Source organism: Chrysemys picta, chromosome 7 (genome assembly GCF_011386835.1).
Source record: "Chrysemys picta bellii isolate R12L10 chromosome 7, ASM1138683v2, whole genome shotgun sequence".
NCBI lineage: Eukaryota > Metazoa > Chordata > Testudines > Emydidae > Chrysemys > Chrysemys picta.
Window position 1 is genome coordinate 128,872,623 of NC_088797.1, and position 19,378 is coordinate 128,892,000.

The following is a 19,378-nucleotide window of genomic DNA, read 5'->3' on the forward strand; positions in this document are numbered from 1 at the left end:
TGGGAGAGGCTGGGCTCTTGGCTGGGCCTAGCGAAGGCCAGCAGAGACATCGGCTCGGGGATTGGGCTGGCTGCACCAGACTCTGCTCTGGGCTCTGGGCTCCCCGGGCCAAGCAGCTAATCAACCCGCCCGTTCTCACAGCGCTGGGCGAGCATCACTGCAGATGCTGCGTGAGGTGCATTAATCCCTGTTGAACCCCTCTGAACCCTGCCCCCCACTTCCCCCGCTGTCCCAGCCTGGCCTCAGGCCCCTCTACCCCAATACTGCCCCTCCTGCCCCCAGCCCAGACACTGCCCCACATCCCCTCCACTGACCACCCCCCTCTGCCCCCGAGCTGAGCTGGGACCCAGAGAGGCAGGGAGCCCGCTGGGATTTGGTCTTGCTGTGGATTCTCCGTGGAAGGCGCCGGGACGCCCCGGGGATGGGCGCAGGACAACAGCCGGGACTGGGCAGGGAGGGAGTGGGGGCCAAAGAGAGCAGCCCATGGGGGGGCTGTGCTGACCCCATCTCACTCCTGCCCCCATGTGGCTCCACCCCATTTGGGCCGGGGAGGTTGGCGCACAGGTCGGGAGTCCAAGGAAACAGCTGCTTTGCCATAGAGTAGACAAGGACCAGCTCCGGGCAGCCCCCGGAGCCTCCCCCCCTCAGCTTGGGGTAGCCTCTGGGGACGCCCCCCCCAGTTCCGGGCAGCCTCTAGGACCCCCCCCCACACTCCAGGCAGCCCCTGGAATCCCCCCCCCCAGCTCCTGAAAACTCCCCCCCCCCAGCTCCGGGCAGCCTCTAGGACCCCCCCCCACACACACTCCAGGCAGCCCCTGGAAACCCCCCCCCCAGCTCCGGGCAGCCCCTGGAAACCCCCCCCCCCGCAGCTCCGGGCAGCCCCTGGGACCACCCCCCCAGCTCCCGGCAGCCTCTGGGACCCCCCAGCTCCCGGCCCCGCACCGTCCCCTCTGGACCAGCTCCGCTCCCTGCCCGCAGGCTGCAGGTGCCGGGCGGCTCGGGGACGAGCCGGACGGTTCCTCGGAGCCGCCGGGCTGCAGCCAGGAGCCGCCAGGCACCGCCCGCCGCCGGGAGTCCCGTGTCCGCCCCCCGGTACCCGCCCGGCTGCGCCCCCGGCCCCGCTCACCTCGCTGGCCATGGCGCGGACCGGCGGGCGCTGTCCCTGGTGCTGAAGCCGCTGCCCGGAGCCCGGAGCGAAGCGCAGAACCGGGGCTGAGCCTGCGCGGCGGCCCCGGATGCTGGGAACGGGGGGGGGCCGGTGCGGGGGGGCGGAGCCCGGCGCGCGAGGGGGGGGGGGCTCTGGGGGCGCTCGGAGCCCGGCGCTGGGGGGGGGCCCTGTGCGGGGGGGGGGCGGAGCCCGGCGCTGGAGGGGGGCCCTGTGCGGGGGGGGCGGAGCCCGGCGCGGGGGGGGGGCTCTGGGGGCGCTCGGAGCCCGGCGCTGGGGGGGGGCCTGTGCGGGGGAGCCGATCCCGGTGCGGGGGGGCGGTCCCCGGGGGGGGCGCTCTGAGCGCAGGACTCCGGGACCCAGCGGTGCGCGGCCCGGCTCGGTGACAGGCGGCTCCGGGGGGAGCCGCTCGCCCCCCCCCCCCCGCCAGCTGCCGCCCGGTCCCCCCGTGCACGGCTGTCGCGGGGGGGGGAGGCGCGGCGGGGTCGGAGCAGCAGGTCGGGTAGCCCCGGCCTGGCAGGGCCCCTGCCGCACCCTACGCCCTGGGAAGGCGCCTCCTGGGGGGGGGGGGGAGCAGAGCCCAGTGTTTGCATGAGCCTGGGGTGCCCGAGCATTGCCCCCCTCCACCCAAGGGCACAGACCCCCTGGGGGGGAATAACCGCCTCGCGCTCTACCCCCGCCCCCCGCCCTGGCCCCGGGGTCCGGCTTGCAGGGCCTGGGGTGGGGTATGGTGGTGCCCAGAGCCCAGTGCTGGCAGTGCAAAGCCCCTACTGGGCCAGCCTTCACCTCAGGCCCCCACACAAGCTCTCCGCTTGGCCTGGCCTGCGGGTGCCGGGGTGGGGGCTGGATTGGTCATTGTCTTCTCAGACAGCTGGGCGCCAGTCACCCCTGTGGCTCTGAGCCGCTGCAGAAAACAACCCCCCTTTCTACCCGCTAGGGAGCCCTGCCGCACTAGGGGAAACTGAGTCATGCACAGGCTTCATCCAAATATTGGAAACAATTCCCACTTTGTCACAGCTGGTATCTGTGAGGGCCTGATGCTTACCCAGGTCACCATGACAGAGGTGCAGTGCCCACCTGCCTGTCCGTCTGTCCCTCCAGGTACATAGAATCATAGACTATCAGGGTTGGAAGGGACCTCAGGAGGTATCTAGTCCAACCCCCTGCTCAAAGCAGGACCAATTCCCAGCTAAATCATCCCAGCCAGGGCTTTGTCAAGCCGGAAGTGAGTTGGTCTCGGCTGGCTTGGGGCGCAGGGGGAGGGCAGAGCGCTGGCTCTGGGCTCCCCTCTCCCCAAGATGGACTTGGCTGAAAGTCACTGATTTCTGTGCTAACAAGCTCTGTTCTATGCTGTGTCCTGTCAACTAATAAACCTTCTGTTTTCCCGGCTGGCTGAGAGTCACGGCTGGCTGCGGAGCGGGGGGCAGGGCCCTGCCTGTGCGGACTCGCTGCGGGAAGCACACTGTGGGGCAGGGGATGCTGAATGCCCCGAGGTCAGACCCAGGAAGGTCAAAGCTGCATAAGCTTCCTGCCTGGAGACAGTCTGCTCCGAGAGAGGAGGCTCCCCCAGAGTCCTGCCTGGCTTCGTAGGGAGCAGCTCCAGGGCATCGCTCTCTGTGCACGGCGCTGCCACCCGCCCGGAGCCAGGGCCGGACCCAACTCCCAGTGCCCAGATGGGCGCCCCTGGTAGCACTGGGCCCTGAGCCCCAGAGGGGGGCTTGCAGTGGGGGAGGAGCCCCCAGGCTCCCATACTCATCCCCCAGCCGCCCGGGGGACTGACAGACCTAGCGCCCCCTGTGACGAAGTGGGGGATTTTCTTGTGTTTTCCTTGTTTTCCAATGGGTTGCATGCCGAGGGGGTGGGACTCAGTTTCCCTGGGTGTTACTGATTTAACGAGGGGAGGGGAGAGGGAGTTTGTTGTTACAGAGGGCCAGCGAGGGACCCAGCCCATGGCCTGGAGGAGGGATACCCCAGCGACTGGTGACCTGACAACCCAAGGACCCAGCTCAGGAGTTGCAGCCGGTTCTGGGCAGTGGGAGGACAATGGGCTTGTGACGGAGCAGGGAGCAGGGCAGATTTGACCTGGGAATGTTGCAGGGGGATTGCAGTGAGGAGGGGGGACTTCCCTTGAAGGAAGCTACCTGAGCTGTAACCTGAGCCAGGAACGGGGGTGGGGAGAATTAACACCTTCTGCCCGGGAGACTGAACAAAGGAGAGGAGCAGCGGGAGGAGTTGGGAGTTTTAGTTTCGGTTGGGGCTGGGTGGTGCAACGCAGGGAACCCCAAGCTGGGGTCTAAGCTCCCTGAACCTCCCAGAGGGACCTAATTGAGGGGGTCTGGTCGTACCTACACGCTCTGCTTGAGACTGTGTTCCTGTCCTTAAATAAACCTTCTGCTTTACTGGCTGGTTGAGGGTCGCAGTGAATCTCGGGAAGAGGGGTGCAGGGCCCTGACTCCCCCACACTCCGCAACAACGCTGTGGAGAGAGGACCCCAGTGACCTGACCAGCCGGTTCCAGCCAGAGGGGCCAGAGGACAGAAGAGGGGAGAGGAGGCCCAGACGACCCAGTTTATGACCCTGTTTCCCTGGAGAGAAGACAATGGACAGAGGCGGGGTTTGGGGCCGGGGATCTCAGATGCCCGGCTGGGAAGCAGGGGGGCTCTGGGCTGGAGAGGGGAAGCAGGCAGAGCCCGCTTGGATGCAGAGAGACTGGGATGTGCTGGGCTGAGGGAGGCCAGGCTTGAGCCCTGAGAGTTTCCGGTGCTGTGTTCAGACACTCAATAAACCCTCCTGTGTTACGCTGGCTCAGAGTCACTCTGGTCTAGAAAACAGGGGGACATCAACCCCTTCGGGGGGTGGAGGCCCGGGGGGCCCAGAGCGAGGGGACTCCCCGAGGGGGCCCACGGCAGAGACAGACGTGCTAAGGCTCAGAGAGGTGCGGCTCCAGGAGGTGGAGGGGCCTGACCCCGAAGGAGAGTGGACCCCCGAGAAGGGCTGTCGCACTGAAGGGGGTTCCCCCATGGACCACATGGGGCCAAGAGTGGGCACGACCTGGGAGTCCATGACACCCTCCAGCCCTAGCTCCTGCCTCTCAGCCTGTCATCCCCACGGCAGCAGCCGGCCGCCTCCCCCGCCTGGCAGGATGGGATGTGTTGCCATAGCGATGCTGCCTTTGACTGTATGAATAAAGCCCCCCCCATGGGAGCCACGGAGCTCAGCTGCCTCCAGCCCCCCCGGGCTTGTGACTAGGGTGGGAAAAGCACTGGTCTGGGGCTGTGGGCGCTGCCTGTCTGTGCCCAGCCAGGGCGGCCCAGTCTGCCCACAGGGCCCTGAAGTGTTTGGGGACCGGGGTACGGGTCCAGGGTTCAGCACAAAGAACCCACCCCTCCCCTACTGCTTGAGGTTAGCACCACCCCAAACCGGCAGGGGGACAGCACCCCCGTCCCCCAGCCAGAGCCAGCACAGACCCCCTCAAACAGCCACTGGGCACTGCAGAGTGCGCCCCTCCGTCGCGCCAGGCTGGGCGGGCGCCAGGGAGGAACATCAGACCGAGGCCCAGGGCTGGGAGCGAGCGCGGGTGGCCCGTCGATTTCCTCTCTCCCGCCTGCAGCCACTTCCAACACGAGGCCCCGTCTCAGGCTGGCTCTGGGGAAGCTGCCCCCTCCGCTACGCGCACAGAGCCCGGGGCTGCGGCACGGCGAACGGCTGGTGCCTGGGGGCGAGGAAACCTTCCCCTCTGGCACGGGGCTAGAGCCCCCACCTGAGCAGTGCGAAGCAAACCAGGGGCGGAGCCTCTGCAAAGGCAATCACCATGCAGACCCCTCGGTCTGCCCCACGCCAGCACCCAGAGCCCCCGTGGAACCCCCAAGTGTGCCCCACGCCAGCGCCCAGAGCCCCCGTAGAACCCCCGAGTGTGCCACACGCCAGCGGCCAGAGCCCCCCATGGAACCCCTGGGTCTGCCCCACGCCAGTGCCCAGAGCCCCCCGTGGAACCCCTGGGTCTGCCCCACACCAGGGCCCAGAGCCCCCCGTGGAACCCCTGGGTCTGCCCCACGCCAGCGCCCAGAGCCCCTGTAGAACCCCCGGGTCTGCCCCACGCCAGCGCCCAGAGCCCCTGTAGAACCCCCAAGTGTGCCCCACGCCAGCGCCCAGAGCCCCCATAGAACCCCCGAGTGTGCCCCATGCCAGCGCCCAGAGCCCCCATAGAACCCCCGAGTGTGCCCCACGCCAGCGCCCAGAGCCCCCCGTGGAACCCCTGGGTCTGCCCCACGCCAGCGCCCAGAGCCCCCGTGGAACCGCTGGGTCTGCCCCACACCAGCGCCCAGAGCCCCTGTAGAACCCCCGAGTGTGCCCACGCCAGCGCCCAGAGCCCCCCGTGGAACCCCTGGGTCTGCCCCACGCCAGCGCCCAGAGCCCCCGTGGAACCGCTGGGTCTGCCCCACACCAGCGCCCAGAGCCCCTGTAGAACCCCCGAGTGTGCCCACGCCAGCGCCCAGAGCCCCCCGTGGAACCCCTGGATCTGCCCCACACCAGGGCCCAGAGCCCCCCGTAGAACCCCCAGGTCTGCCCCACGCCAGCACCCAGAGCCCCCTTGGAACCGCTGGGTCTGCCCCACACCAGCGCCCAGAGCCCCTGTAGAACCCCCGAGTGTGCCCACGCCAGCGCCCAGAGCCCCCCGTGGAACCCCTGGATCTGCCCCACACCAGGGCCCAGAGCCCCCCGTAGAACCCCCAGGTCTGCCCCACGCCAGCACCCAGAGCCCCCTTGGAACCGCTGGGTCTGCCCCACACCAGCGCCCAGAGCCCCCGTGGAACCGCTGGGTCTGCCCCACACCAGTTCCCAGAGCCCGCCATGGAACCCCTGGGTCTGCCCCATGCCAGCGCCCAGAGCCCCCGTAGAACCCCTGGGTGTGCCCCACACTGCGCCAGGTGGGCAGCATGCTGGGCTGGGGGGCAGGCAAGAGCAGCTCACTGACCCCCCGAAGCTCTGCCATAGACGTCACTGATGCTCTGAAACGGCACTCAGAGCCCGGGCTGGCATCTCGCTTTGCTACAGCTCCTTGGCGTGGGCGGCGAGGTGCCACCGCGCTGGGGGCTTGGGCCCTTCCGCTCCAACCGCAGCAGCCGAGAGCTGCTATTTTTAACCTGCCTGGAAGCGGAGGCGGCACGTTTCCCAGCGCGGCGGCAGGAGCTGTAATTACTCTCCCAGCTGGGTCCCTTCCCTCAGCAGTGAGCTGGGACCAAACCTGCCTGGTGAACAGACGCCCCTGCCCGGCCCATCAGCCCACAGACACTCACACCCGGCCCGTACAGCCCACAAAGGGGGCAGCGCTGGGCCGTGCAGGGGCTGCGGTACCGGCCCTGTGCTCCCCTCACACGCAGGCCAGACTCTTCACACGTCCCCCCCTTTGTCGTCTTTTCTCAAGACTAACCAGGCCCCGGGTTTTAGCCTTTTCTCACAGAGCAGCGTCCCTAACCCTTGGAGCATTGCTGTTGCTCTCCCCTGGAGTCTCCCCCATGTGTCCACATCTTCCCTAACGTGTGGGGCCCAGAACCGGACCCCGTATCCACCCGAGGCCTCCCCAGTGCTGAGCAGAGCAGGATAATTACCTCCCGTGTCTTACATACAACACGCTTGTTAACACAGCCCAGGATGAGATTAGACTTTTTTGCAACTGCGTCACATTGTTGACTCATTTGCGATTCACTCTGACCCCAGCTCCTTGTCAGCAGTGTGACTACCTAGCCAGCTGTTCGCCAGTGTGTACTTGGTGTCACGGAGTATTGGGGGACTCAGGGCCCTGCACCCCCGGCTTCCTGCGATTCACCATGACTCTCAGCCAGCCAGTAAAGCAGAAGGTTTATTTGGATGACAGGAATACAGTCCAAGACAGGTCTTGCCGGCACAGACAACAGGGCCCCCCTCAGTTAGGTCCATCTGGGGGGCCCAGGGCATCCCAGCCCCCCTTGGGAGGTCAGAGCAATCTCTGCCTCCCAGCCATCTCACCACCCAGCTTCCAAGACTCTGCCTTCAGCGACCCCTCCCACAGCCTTTGTTCAGTTTCCCGGGCTAAGGTATCACCTGGCCTTCAACCCCTTCCTGGGTTCTCATGTTACACGCTCAGGTATTCTCCTCCGGGCAGTCTCCCATCCTCCAATGCAGACTATCCTAGCCACACTCCCCTGTCAGCATTCACAGACCACAGTGAGAACAGTCCCATTTCGTCACACTTGAGCATTTGATTTGTCCTTCCTAAGTGAAGCACTTTGCACTTGTCTTTATGGAATTTCACCTTGTTGATTTGAGGTCAATTCTCCAATTTGTCAAGGTCATTTTGAATTCTAATCCTGTCCTCCAAAGTGCCTGTGACCCCTCCAGCTTGGTGTCCTCTGCAAATTTTATAAGCATCCGCTTCACTCCATTATCCAAGTCATTGATGAAAATATTGCAATGTATCAGACCCAGGACTGACCCCTGCCAGACCCCATCAGATATGTCCCCCCACCCCCAGCTGGACAGTGAGCCATTGATAACTACTCTGAGTACGGGCTTTCAAACAGGTGCACTTTATAGTCATTTCATTCAGACCCCACTTCCCTAGTTTGCTTATGCGAATGTCATGTGGGACTGCGTTGAAAGCCCGACTAAAATCAAAGTCTATCACGTCTACTGCTTCCCCCCTTTCCAGTAGGGCAGCGATCCTGCCAACGAAGGAAATCAGGCTGGTTTGGCATGACCTTGAATACATCTGTCACGGAGTATGGGGGATTCAGGGCCCTGCACCCCCGGCTTCCTGCGATTCACCATGACTCTCAGCCAGCCAGTAAAGCAGAAGGTTTATTTAGACGACAGGAACACAGTCCAAGACAGGTCTTGCAGGCACAGACAACAGGACCCCCTCAGTTAGGTCCATCTTGGGGTCTCAGGGCACCCCAGCCCCTGGGGAGGTCAGAGCCCTGTCTGCCTGCCAGCCAGCTCCTGAAACTCTCCCTTCAGCGACCCCTCCCACAGCCTTTGTTCAGTTTCCCGGGCAAAGGTGTCACCTGGCCTCTAACCCCTTCCTGGGTTCTCATGTTACATGCTCAGGTGTTCTCCGTCGGTCAGTCTCCCATCCCCCAATGCAGACTATCCTAGCCACACTCCCCTGTCAGCATTCACAGACCACAGCAAGAACAGTCCCAGTTCGTCACAACATTGAAATATTCTTTAGCCTGTTCTTCCCGTATTTTGGCTTGTGTTTCTTCCCCGGGTTGTTAATATTCATTGTGTTGAGTCACCATTAACGTTTTAAATGAAGACTGAAGCTCAAGGGGCGTTAAACACATGTTCTTTCTCGATGTTATTAACACTCCTTTCCCACTAACTAGAGCGCCTCGACTTTCCTTTGTCTTTCTCTCACTTCCAATGTATTTAAATAACTTCTCTCTCCCTTGCCAGGGCCACGGGGGGAGGGGCTGACAGCAGTGAGCGGGGGCGTGGCCTCGGTGGGAAGAGGCGGAGCAGGGGGCTGCCACGTGCCGCCCCTGTTCAGAGCCGTTCCAGAGCACCAAGGCTGTGACTCCACGAGCTTCACTAATGACCATATGGAGGATGGTGTGGACTGCACCCTCAGCAAGTTCACAGAGGGCACTAAACTGGGAGGCGTGGTAGATACACTAGAGGGTAGGGATTGGATACAGAGGGACCTAGACAAATTGGAGGATTGGGCCAAAAGAAACCTGATGAGGTTCAACAAGGACAAGTGCAGAGTCCTGCACTTAGGAAGGAAGAATCACATGCACTGTTACAGACTAGGGACCGAATGGCTAAGTAGCAGTTCTGCAGAAAAGGACCTAGGGGTCACAGTGGATGAGAAGCTGGATATGAGTCAACAGTGTGCTCTTGTTGCCAAGAAGGCTAATGGCATTTTGGGCTGTATAAGTAGTGGCATTGCCAGCAGATCGAGGGACGTGATCGTTCCCCTTTATTCGACATTGGTGAGGCCTCATCTGGAGTACTTGTCACGGAGTATTGGGGAACTCAGGGCCCTGCACCCCCGGCTTCCTGCGATTCACCATGACTCTCAGCCAGCCAGTAAAGCAGAAGGTTTATTTGGATGACAGGAATACAGTCCAAGACAGGTCTTGCAGGCGCAGACAACAGGACCCCCTCAGTTAAGTCCAGCTTGGGGTCCCAGGGCATTCCAGCCCACCCCCCCCTCAAGGGGGGTCAGAGCCATCTCTGTCTCCCAGCCATCTCTCCAGCCTGCTTCCAGCACACTGCCTTCCGCGACCCCTCCCACAGCCTTTGTTCAGTTTCCCGGGCTAAGGAGTCACCTGGCCTTCAATCCCTTCCTGGGTTCTCATGTTACACACTCAGGTATGCGCCTGGGGAAACTCCCATCCCCCAATGCAGACTATCCCAGCCACACTCCCCTGTCAGCACTCACAGACCACAGGGAGAACAGTCCCAGTTCGTCACATCTCTCCCCCCTTCGAGACCGAACTGAGCGGGGTCACTTTAGCCAGTGACCCGGGGAAGTTCGAACCTACCCCCGTTCCCATGGATGCCCCCGCATCCCTCCCATTCCTTGGTGAGAATTACACCAGGCCCCTCCAGTTTCACGCCCCCCCTTAGGTCGGGGGTGCTTGATGGCACTCGCAGTTCGCATGTGGGAAGGTTTATGCGGCCTGTGCCCTTTTCCCACCCCCATACCTCTGGGGCTCCAACTGGGCTGTGGTCTTCTCCCAGAGCTCCAGTCTGGAGGTCTGTGCTTTGGGCTCTCTTGGTTTAGAGCCGCCCTTTTAACCTTGGCCACACTCCGGAAAGGCTCCTCTATGCTGGGCAAGGGTCCTAAGGCTGTTTTCCCCTTGTCCCAGGCCTTCCTCCCCCTCTGACAGGGGTCACAGGATCCGCAGTACTGTCGGACAGTAACAAAGACCCCAGGCCAGTAAAAGCTCCGTAGCAGCCTCTGCTGGGTACGCCAGGTTCCCTGGTGCCCTGAGAGAGGAATGTCATGGGCCCGGCACAGCAGCTGGCGGCGATACTTCTGGGGTACCACCAGCTGCCTCCTGATCCCCCCTGACTCCATTTTCCCTGGGGGAGCCCATTCTCGGTACAGGAACCCCTTCTCCCACAGGAACCTTTTCCGGCCACCTCGTCCCATGGTCTGTACCGCATTGAGGTCGGCCAGGTCCCTTATCTTCCGCAAGGAGGGATCTCTCTGTAACTCGGCCTGGAACTCAGCAGCTGGGACGGGGATGGCCACCTGCTCTTTCTCGCCCGCTGGGTCCGAAGCTGCAGCCTCCCTGAGCCGCGTCCCTGGGCGTTCCCTCCCCACCAGGTTAGGGTCCTGCGCCTCAGGCAAGGCACCCCCCCCAAGGCCAGGGCGCAGTGCCCCTCGCCGGCTCTGACCGCGGGTCACAACTAAGGCGGTCTGGGGGCTGCTTGGCCAGTCCTCTAGGTCCCCCCCCATCAACACCTCAGTGGGCAAATGGTGGTGCACTCCCACGTCCTTGGGGCCCTCCTTGGCCCCCCATTTCAGGTGTACCCTCGCTACGGGAACCTTAAATGGGGTCCCGCCCACCCCGGTCAGGGTCAGGAAGGTGTTGGGCACCACCCGATCTGGGGCCACCACCTCGGGCCGGGCCAGTGTCACCTCTGCGCCCGTGTCCCAGTATCCATAAACTTTCTTCCCATCCACCTCCAGGGGAACAAGGCACTCGCTCCGCAGGGACAGCCCCGCGCCAACCCTGTAAACGGAGAACTTTGAATCCGGAGCATCTGGCCCTCCAGAGAAGCTGGCCGGGGGCCCTTCTCTCTCTTGAGCAGTTGATAAGCTGCCAGCCCCTCTTGCGTGGGAAGCCTGCCCCTCGTCCATCTGGGCCTCTACCAAGTTAACCCGGTGCGGGTTCGGTCTGCTCAGTCTGTCCTTGAGCTTGGGGCACTGGGCCCGAACGTGGCCTCTTCGGCCGCAGTAATAGCAGCTCAGGTCCCGTGGGTCCCCTCGAGCCGGTCGGTTGTCCCTGATGCTGGGCATTTCCCGGGGGAGGGGATTCCCCATATTCCCCCTTTGGGAGGTCCCAGGGTGACTCTCTCTCTGCATCGCGGCGGGCCTGTTCCTTTGGGGCTCCTCCCTGCCACCCCCTGACCGGCTCTTTACAAACTCATCAGCGAGCTGCCCGGCGTGTCGCGGGTTCTCTGGCTTTCTGTCCACCAACCACAGCCTCAGGTCGGATGGGCACCGCCCATACAGTTGCTCCAGTACCAGCAGTTTAATCAGGTCCTCCTTCGTCTGGGCCCCACCAGCCCACTTGCTGGCGTATCTTTCCATGCGGACGGCTAGTTGCAAATAGGAGATCTCAGGGGTTTTATCTTGACTCCGGAACCTTTCCCGGTACATCTCAGGAGTCAGCCCAAACTCTCGTAGCAGGGCCTTTTTGAATAGTTCGTAGTCCCCTTTCTCTGCCTCTCCCAGTTGGCGGTACAATGCCACGGATTTGGGGTCCAGTAAGGGGGTAAGGACCCGGAGTCTGTCCGCGGGATCCACCCGGTGCAGCTCGCAGGCCGTCTCAAAGGCCTCCAGGAAGTCATCCATGTCCTCCCCCTCCTTGTATGGGGCCATGATGCACTTATCAAAGCCCCGTGCAGTCCTGGGTCCCCCCTCACTCACCGCAGCCGGGGGTTCGCTGCCCTTCAATCTCGCCAGTTCCAGGTCATGCTGACGCTGTCTCTCTTTCTCCTCCCGTTCACGCTGATGCTGTCTCTCATTCTCCTCCCGTTCATGCTGTCTCTGTCGTTCACGATCCTCCAGCTCTCTCAGTTTTAGCTCTTTCTCCCATTCCAGCCAATTCCGCTCCCCGGATGCCGAACGTCGCCGGGAGGATCCTCTGCTGGCCGGCGGGCTTCGCCGGGGGGACCCCCTGCTGGCCGGGGGGGTCACGGCGCCTTCGGTATTTGCTGGGCTCCTCCCCACCCTTCCCCTAGGCATAGGAAGGAGGGGTCTCGGGAAGCCCTCAGCAGCCGGCTGACCCCTCCCAGCTGGGACAGACACTGGTGCCTGCGCTGCATTTGCCAGGCTGCTTCCCTGAGACACAGGGATCAGTTCATTCGCGCGATCTTCCGCCTCCAGCTGGGCAATGAGCTGTTCTTTGGTGAGCCTCCCAATGCGCAGCTGCCTCTGCTTGCACAGCTCCACCAGGTCGCTCTTAAGCCGCTTGGCATACATCTTCCTGCTGGCCACTCACCGGCCTGTGTGCTCACAGCTCCCCACAGTTCCCAGGGGGACCCCTAGTGTGCCAGCCCTTCTCGAGGTCACCACCTCTCTGCCAGGGTCGAGCTGCAGACTCCTCCGCCCCTGGGACCACTCGCTGCGATCCCCCCGGGGGACCCTGTTACTGCAAAAGTCCTTCTCGCTGGTCACACACTCCCAGGGGTAATAACCGTCTCTCTCCCACTCTTCAGCACGCCTGGTCCCCGTCAATCCCCCTTCGTTTTACTGCTCCCCAGTCACTTACTGCAGGAAGCGCCGTCCACGGGGTGCAGTAGATCCCACCGCTGCCACCAGTTGTCACGGAGTATTGGGGAACTCAGGGCCCTGCACCCCCGGCTTCCTGCGATTCACCATGACTCTCAGCCAGCCAGTAAAGCAGAAGGTTTATTTGGATGACAGGAATACAGTCCAAGACAGGTCTTGCAGGCGCAGACAACAGGACCCCCTCAGTTAAGTCCAGCTTGGGGTCCCAGGGCATTCCAGCCCACCCCCCCCTCAAGGGGGGTCAGAGCCATCTCTGTCTCCCAGCCATCTCTCCAGCCTGCTTCCAGCACACTGCCTTCCGCGACCCCTCCCACAGCCTTTGTTCAGTTTCCCGGGCTAAGGAGTCACCTGGCCTTCAATCCCTTCCTGGGTTCTCATGTTACACACTCAGGTATGCGCCTGGGGAAACTCCCATCCCCCAATGCAGACTATCCCAGCCACACTCCCCTGTCAGCACTCACAGACCACAGTGAGAACAGTCCCAGTTCGTCACAGTACTGTGTCCAGTTTTGGGGCCCCACACTACAAGAAGGATGTGGACAAATTGGAGAGAGTCCAGCAGAGAGCAAAGAAAATGATTAGGGAGCTGGGGCACATGACTTATGAGGAGAGGCTGAGGGAACTGGGCTTGTTTAGTCTGCAGAAGAGAAGAATGAGGGGGGATTTGATAGCTGCTTTCAACTACCTGAAGGGGGGTTCCAAAGAGGATGGAGCTCGGCTGTTCTCAGTGGTGGCAGATGACAGAACAAGGAGCAATGGTCTCAAGTTGCAGTGGGGGAGGTCCAGGTTGGATATTAGGAAACACTGTTTCCCTAGGAGGGTGGTGAAGCACTGGAATGCGTTACCTAGGGAGGTGGTGGAGTCTCCTTCCTTGGAGGTTTTTAAGGCCCGGCTTGACAAAGCCCTGGCTGGGATGATTTAGGTGGGAATTGGTCCTGCTTTGAGCAGGGGGTTGGACTAGATACCTCCTGAGGTCCCTTCCAATCCTGAGATTCTACGATTCTATGCTCAGCAGCTCTTCATCTGGGCTGGTCTGATAGTTGCTGATGGTTGGCCCTACTGGATCAACAGCTTCTAGTTTCCCTGGCACGGCTTCCCTATTGCTTGGCCAATTCTGTCTCCAGTGGCCTTTGCCTCCACATCACCTGCAAAAGTCAGCTGGGCTGGGACCCACTCGGGAACAGCCCCTCTCATCTGACCCACGGGACGCCGGAGAATAGCTGGCACTTGAGCCTCCTCCAATTTTTTAGCCACTTCATTAGCAATCGTTCCTTGAAGTGCTGCCTCGGGTATGAAGGAGTTGCCCTGGGGCTGGGAACAGGGGGGCTGGAACTGGGGGCCAAGGGGCCAAGGCCCTCCCCCTTTTCACCACGGGGCCTGGCTCCCAGCCCCTCCTCTTGCCCCCGAGGCCCGGCCTGGGTAAGAGCGGCCCAGGGAGCCCAGACAGCTGAGGGGAGCAGCAGACCCTCCACCTGCCTGGGGTGGGGAGACCCGAGCGCAGCCCCCAGCCCATGTCCCCACCCCCCAGGGTCCACACCTGGGCAGCTGTGGAGAGCCGCAGACCCTCCACCTGGCCTGGGCAGGACCCCAGAGGGTGGGGACACCCCGGGCAAGTGGAGGGGCTCGGACTCCCCAGCCTGGCTCCTGGCTTGGCCAGAGGAGAGGCCTTGGGGGAAGAGGCAGGGTCTCATGCCCCCCACCCGCTTTTAGGAAGACTCCGTCGCCCCTGGCTGGGAATTAACAGCTGATCCCTTTAAGGAAACTCCAATTTCTGCTCCCACCTTTGTGACTCTGTCTAATTGGAGCCACAGCTCTCCCCAACCTGCCAGCCTCCTTCACAGCAGGTGAGGGATGCCCCATTAAACAATTTATAAACTGGCTCTTCACACAGGACTCTCTCAGGGCTGTCACAGACCCACAGGAACGGAGCTGGGTCCCTTCAGTGGGCCAGACCCCCAGGGACCTCACTCTTCCTCCAGGGTGGGCTACGTGACCCACCCCTTTCTGAGATTGAACCTTCAGAGAATCACAGACATGTCGGGCTGGCAGGGACCTCGCCAGGTGGCTAGTCCAGCCCCTGCACCGAGGCAGGACTCGGTATTGTCTAGACCAGCCCTGACAGGTGTGTGTCCAACCTGCTCTTAAACACCTCCAGTGACGGAGATTGCACAGCCTCCCTGGGCAATTTATCCCAGTGCTTAACCACCCTGACAGGATGTTTTTCCTAAAGTCCAACCTAAACCTCCTTGCTGCAATTTAAGCCCATTGCTTCTTGTCCTGGCCCCTGGAGAGCAATGTGTCACCTTCCTCTTTGTAGCAGCCGTTTACAGACTAGAAAACTGCCTGGCACCGGGAGCCTGTGCAGCGAGCCCGACTCTGGGACTTGCCCAGTCTGCAGGGAGTGAGGCCCCTCACTCTCCCAGGGTCTCAGCAGCGCTTTCAGAGCAGGCGGGTTATTAGTCCCCAGGACGGGTCCACACGGGAACCCTAGGTGAAGGCTAGTCCATTCTGGGCAGCCACGTCAGGCTCTGTGACTCTCGGCTGATCCTTGGCAGTTCCCAGGTGAGAGGCCAGGCTCCTTCTCCCCCTCCCCCCACCTCACCATCCTTTGTTCCCGGGGTCTCTGCTCAGCTCCCTCCCTGCTGAGAGGTGAGAAATCATCCTTGGCTGCCAAGTGTCAGTGTCCTGGAGATTGGGGCTTTCCATTGTCTGCTTGGATTTTCGTCCAGCTGGGCCGGCCTTGGCCAGTCCTTTGTGATCCGTTCCGGCCACTCAGACAGCTGAGAACCTGCTTTGGCATCACCAGCCACAGCCCTGCTAGGCGCTGCGCAGCTGTCTCACCCCTCCACTCCTTACCCGCACCTGCCAGGCGCTCACAGCCGCGCCACCCGCACTGGTCTGCTCGGCGCACTGGTCTGCTCGGCCAAAGGCTGCTGCCCAAGCTGTGAAACGCACTTAGCAGCTGCAGGACTTGCGGGAACTCTGCAAGTACCAACTCCAGCATCCACGGGCAGCACCACCCCTCGGCACAGCCACACGCCAGACAGCAATGCAGCCCAGACTGCTGCTGAGAGAGCCCCGGAGGAGCAGGGCTGCCCAGGCCTCACATGCCCGGAGCCCGGCTGGACTGGCCCTGGCCCAATGGGCTGCCGGAAGGCAGCAGGGCACTTACCTGCAGTTCTGGCTTTTGACCATCAAAGGCCGCTGTGGCACCTGCTGAGCCGGCAGTCCTGGACCCTCCCCCCACCCCCCCCCCCGGCTGGAGGGAAACCCCCCCCCCCCCCAGCAGGGCAACCAGCCCTGGGCTCCCTCCAGCCCCCGCAGAACCAGTGCTCCAGCCATGGGACACAACCTGAGCCCTTTCCCCAAGGGCCAGGGAGCCCCAGCAGGCCCCAGCGCTGCCTGGCTGGGCAGCCCCCCACCTCCCACAGGCCAAGTGTGGGGCTTGGGAGCTGGCCCACCAGCGCTCCCCGGGGGGACCCAGCGCCACCCCTCCAGCCTCTGTGGGCTCAGATATTGCACCTAAGATCCCGGCAGGTTGGGTGTGTCTGAGTCCCCTGGCACCAAGGCCTAGGCAGGGTGGGCTGGTGCACTGGGCTGGGACCCAGGAGTGAGGGGCCAACCTCTTCCCCGGCACTGCCTCCCCGTACGATCCCGGGGCAGGCCCTGCACCTCCCCTGTGGCGCGATTCCCCTCAGTCATGTGGCGATAATCCCGCCCTGCCCCGGGAGTGAAGATCCAGCCATCAGTGACCGGGCCCTGCCCTGACGCCCCAGCAAGGAGGTTTCCATTCCCCCATGGCTGGTGCAAAGTGGCCCCAGAGCTGCTGAGAGTGGCCCCCACACAATTCCCCCACAGAGAGCCCCCCTCAGCTGTACAGTCTGCCCCCAGCCCCACATCCACTCCCATGGGAGCCCTGGTGCAGGGAGGGGAGGGGACAGGATGTCCCCACACCCCAGTTATTCCCAGCCACTGGGGCCCCCAGGCTGCTCTGGGGAGGACTGGTCCAAATCAGCCAAACAGCACGGGCGAGTCCCACCCACGGGATCCTTCCTTCCCTCGTGTCTGAGTCAAACACGGCTTGTCCTTGTGACCACAGCGTCAGAAGGGCCTGTTGGGATCTTCGGCTGACTCCCGTCCAGCGCAGGCCAGACACCGGCCCCCAAATAGTTCCTATCTGACGCCCCATCTTCATTTCACATGGCCAGTGCCGGGGGCTCCACCGCCCGAGACACGGCTCTGGGGGTTAACCCCCCCCCATCCCAAATGCCTCATTTCCAGCCTGACCCTGTCTCGCTCAGCTCCCAACCCCTGGCTCGCGTTAGACCTTCCTCGGCCAGACGGCAGCGCCCCCCAGGAAATGCCTGTTCCCCGCGTCGCTGCTGGGGGCCGGGGGAGCCTTCGCTGTGTGACGCCCCCGGCCTGAGCTCCCTGGGGCTCACTGGGCGGCATTAACCATTCTCCTGGCTCTTCCCTGCCCCTCTGCCGCCCTGCCTGGCATCTCCCCTGGGCCTCCCCTGGGCTGGTCCCTCCGTGCTGTGGCGCTCCAAGGGCAGGCCCTGGGCCTGCTACTGCCCAGGGATGAGGAGGCAGATGCACAAAGACCCCCCCCCTCCCCCTCCCCCTCCCCGCAGCTGCTGCCACGACTCACTGGAGCAGGTGGGGCTGGGCTGTCATCAGCTCCCTGATCCCAGGAATCGGCACATCGCAGCCCAGATCCTGACGCTGCTTCGGGGGCGGCTGGGGGCCGGGTGGGGGGAGCGAGGCGGCTGGGGGCTGGGGGCCGGGTGGGGGGAGCGAGGTGGCTGGGGGCGGGGGGAGCGAGGCGGCTGTGGGCGGGGGGCCGGGCGGGGGGAGCGAGGCGCTTTCCCGGGCCGGGCAACGCCGTGGCATTTGGAAGGGACGTGCAGATAAAGCAGCTCACCGTCCCCAGGCGGGAGCTGCCAGGTGCAGGCCAGGGCCTGGTTCGATTGCTGGCTTTGTGCAGAGGCGACGCCTTGGAAAACACAGCGAGTTCCCGGCACGTTGCCTGGCCCCACACCAGATCCCCACGGGGAGCTGGGCCCCGCCTCACCTTGCAGCTGGCCACGAGCCCCCATATGGGCACAGGGCTCCCAGAGGGAGGCCAGACCCCGGCTCCCTCCGCCCCCAGCCATGGTTGGTGAGCAGAACCCAAGGAAACCAGACGCTGTGATCTGGGGAACAACCCACACAGGCCATTGGCAGGGTGTGGACCCAGCTGTCACAGATCCACGGGCCACATCCCCCCCCCCCCCCGACACAGCTTCACCGGCCACGTCCCCCCACTCCCGACACAGCTTCACCGGCCACGTCCCGTCCCCCCCGACACAGCTTCACTGGCCACGTCCCCCCCCCGACACAGCTTCACAGGCCACGTCCCCCCCCCCGACACAGCTTCACCGGCCACATTCCCCCCCCGCCCCCCGACACAGCTTCACGGGCCACGTTCCCCCCCCCCGACACAGCTTCACGGGCCACGTTCCCCCCCCCCGACACAGCTTCACCGGCCACGTCCCCCCCCGACACAGCTTCACCGGCCACATTCCCCCCCCCCCGACACAGCTTCGCCGGCCACGTCCCTCCCCGACACAGCTTCACCAGCCACATTCCCCTCCCTGACAGCTTCACCAGCCACGTCCCCCCACCCCCGACACAGCTTCACCGGCCACATCACCCCCCCGACACAGCCAGAGCACGTCCCACCAGACATGGCCGGGGCCAGAGTGTGCAAACCCCCCCACTCCAACACGGCCCACACATAGAGTGACCAGATGTCCTGATTTTATAGGGACAGTCCCGATTTTTGGGTGTTTTTCTTATATAGGCTCCTATTACCCCCCACCCCCATCCCGATTTTTCACATTTGCTGTCTGGTCACCCTACCCACACGAGAGTGCATCCCCCTCCCCCCACACTGACACGGCCAGAGCTGGAGCCCATCCCCCCAGTTCTGCAGCAGATGAGGAGGGGGACTATGCCCGGGGGGGTTGGCAGCAAGGCAGGGGCGAGGAGCTGAACCAGAACACTATACCAGGCGGGGGACTGGGACGTGCCTGAGGGGGAGGGGAATTGGCAGTACCTGGTGAGGGTCCTGTGGCACCAGCAGCAGAAGTGGCACCCCCCATCGCCAGCCCCCCCGCTCTGGGGCAGGCCCCGCTCCTGTCTCCATGGGCTGGCCAGCCTCACACAGCCAAGTGACAGGCACAGGTGCACTCCTGTCCCACTACCGGGGGGGAGGGTTGCTGGGGATCTCCCCCCCACCGGCTCCCTTGCCCTCCTGTCCCTTCCAGCCCACCTGCCTCCTGGGCCAGGGACAGCAGCACCCCTCCCCCACCCATGGGGCTAGGGTGACCAGATGTCCCGATTTTATAGGGACAGTCCCGATTTGGGGTCTTTTTCTTATATAGGCTCCTATTACCCCCCCGCCCCCGACCCGCTTTCTGGTCATCCCAGTGCCGAGCGGGGGCAGCTAGGGGAGCCAGGGGGCCAGCCCTGCCGGGTGCGGGACGCTGGCTGTACCCTGCCCCCCAGGCCCATCTCTCCCTGCCAGGCGGTGAGTCAGTGGCTGTAATGGAGGCGTGGTGACAGATGGGGGGCGCAGGCCAGCTGGCAGGGAGCCCTCCGCTCACAGGGCCTTTCATCTCCTGTCCGGGGCTCGGGCGGGGAGGGGCGCTCGGG

The 19,378-nt window shown here is 63.4% G+C and overlaps 1 protein-coding gene across 1 annotated transcript in view; it reads right to left on the minus strand.

Moving 5' to 3' along the window:
- GOLGA7B (golgin A7 family member B) overlaps nt 1–18,950 on the minus strand; it is a 29,236-nt gene extending 10,286 nt beyond the window's left edge. The window contains exon 1 of the mRNA XM_065552744.1: nt 18,780–18,950. Within this exon, the coding sequence (XP_065408816.1) occupies nt 18,780–18,869 (90 nt within the window). The 5' untranslated portion in view covers nt 18,870–18,950. The remainder of the gene's footprint in view (nt 1–18,779) is intronic.
- Nucleotides 18,951–19,378: the final 428 nt, after the last annotated feature.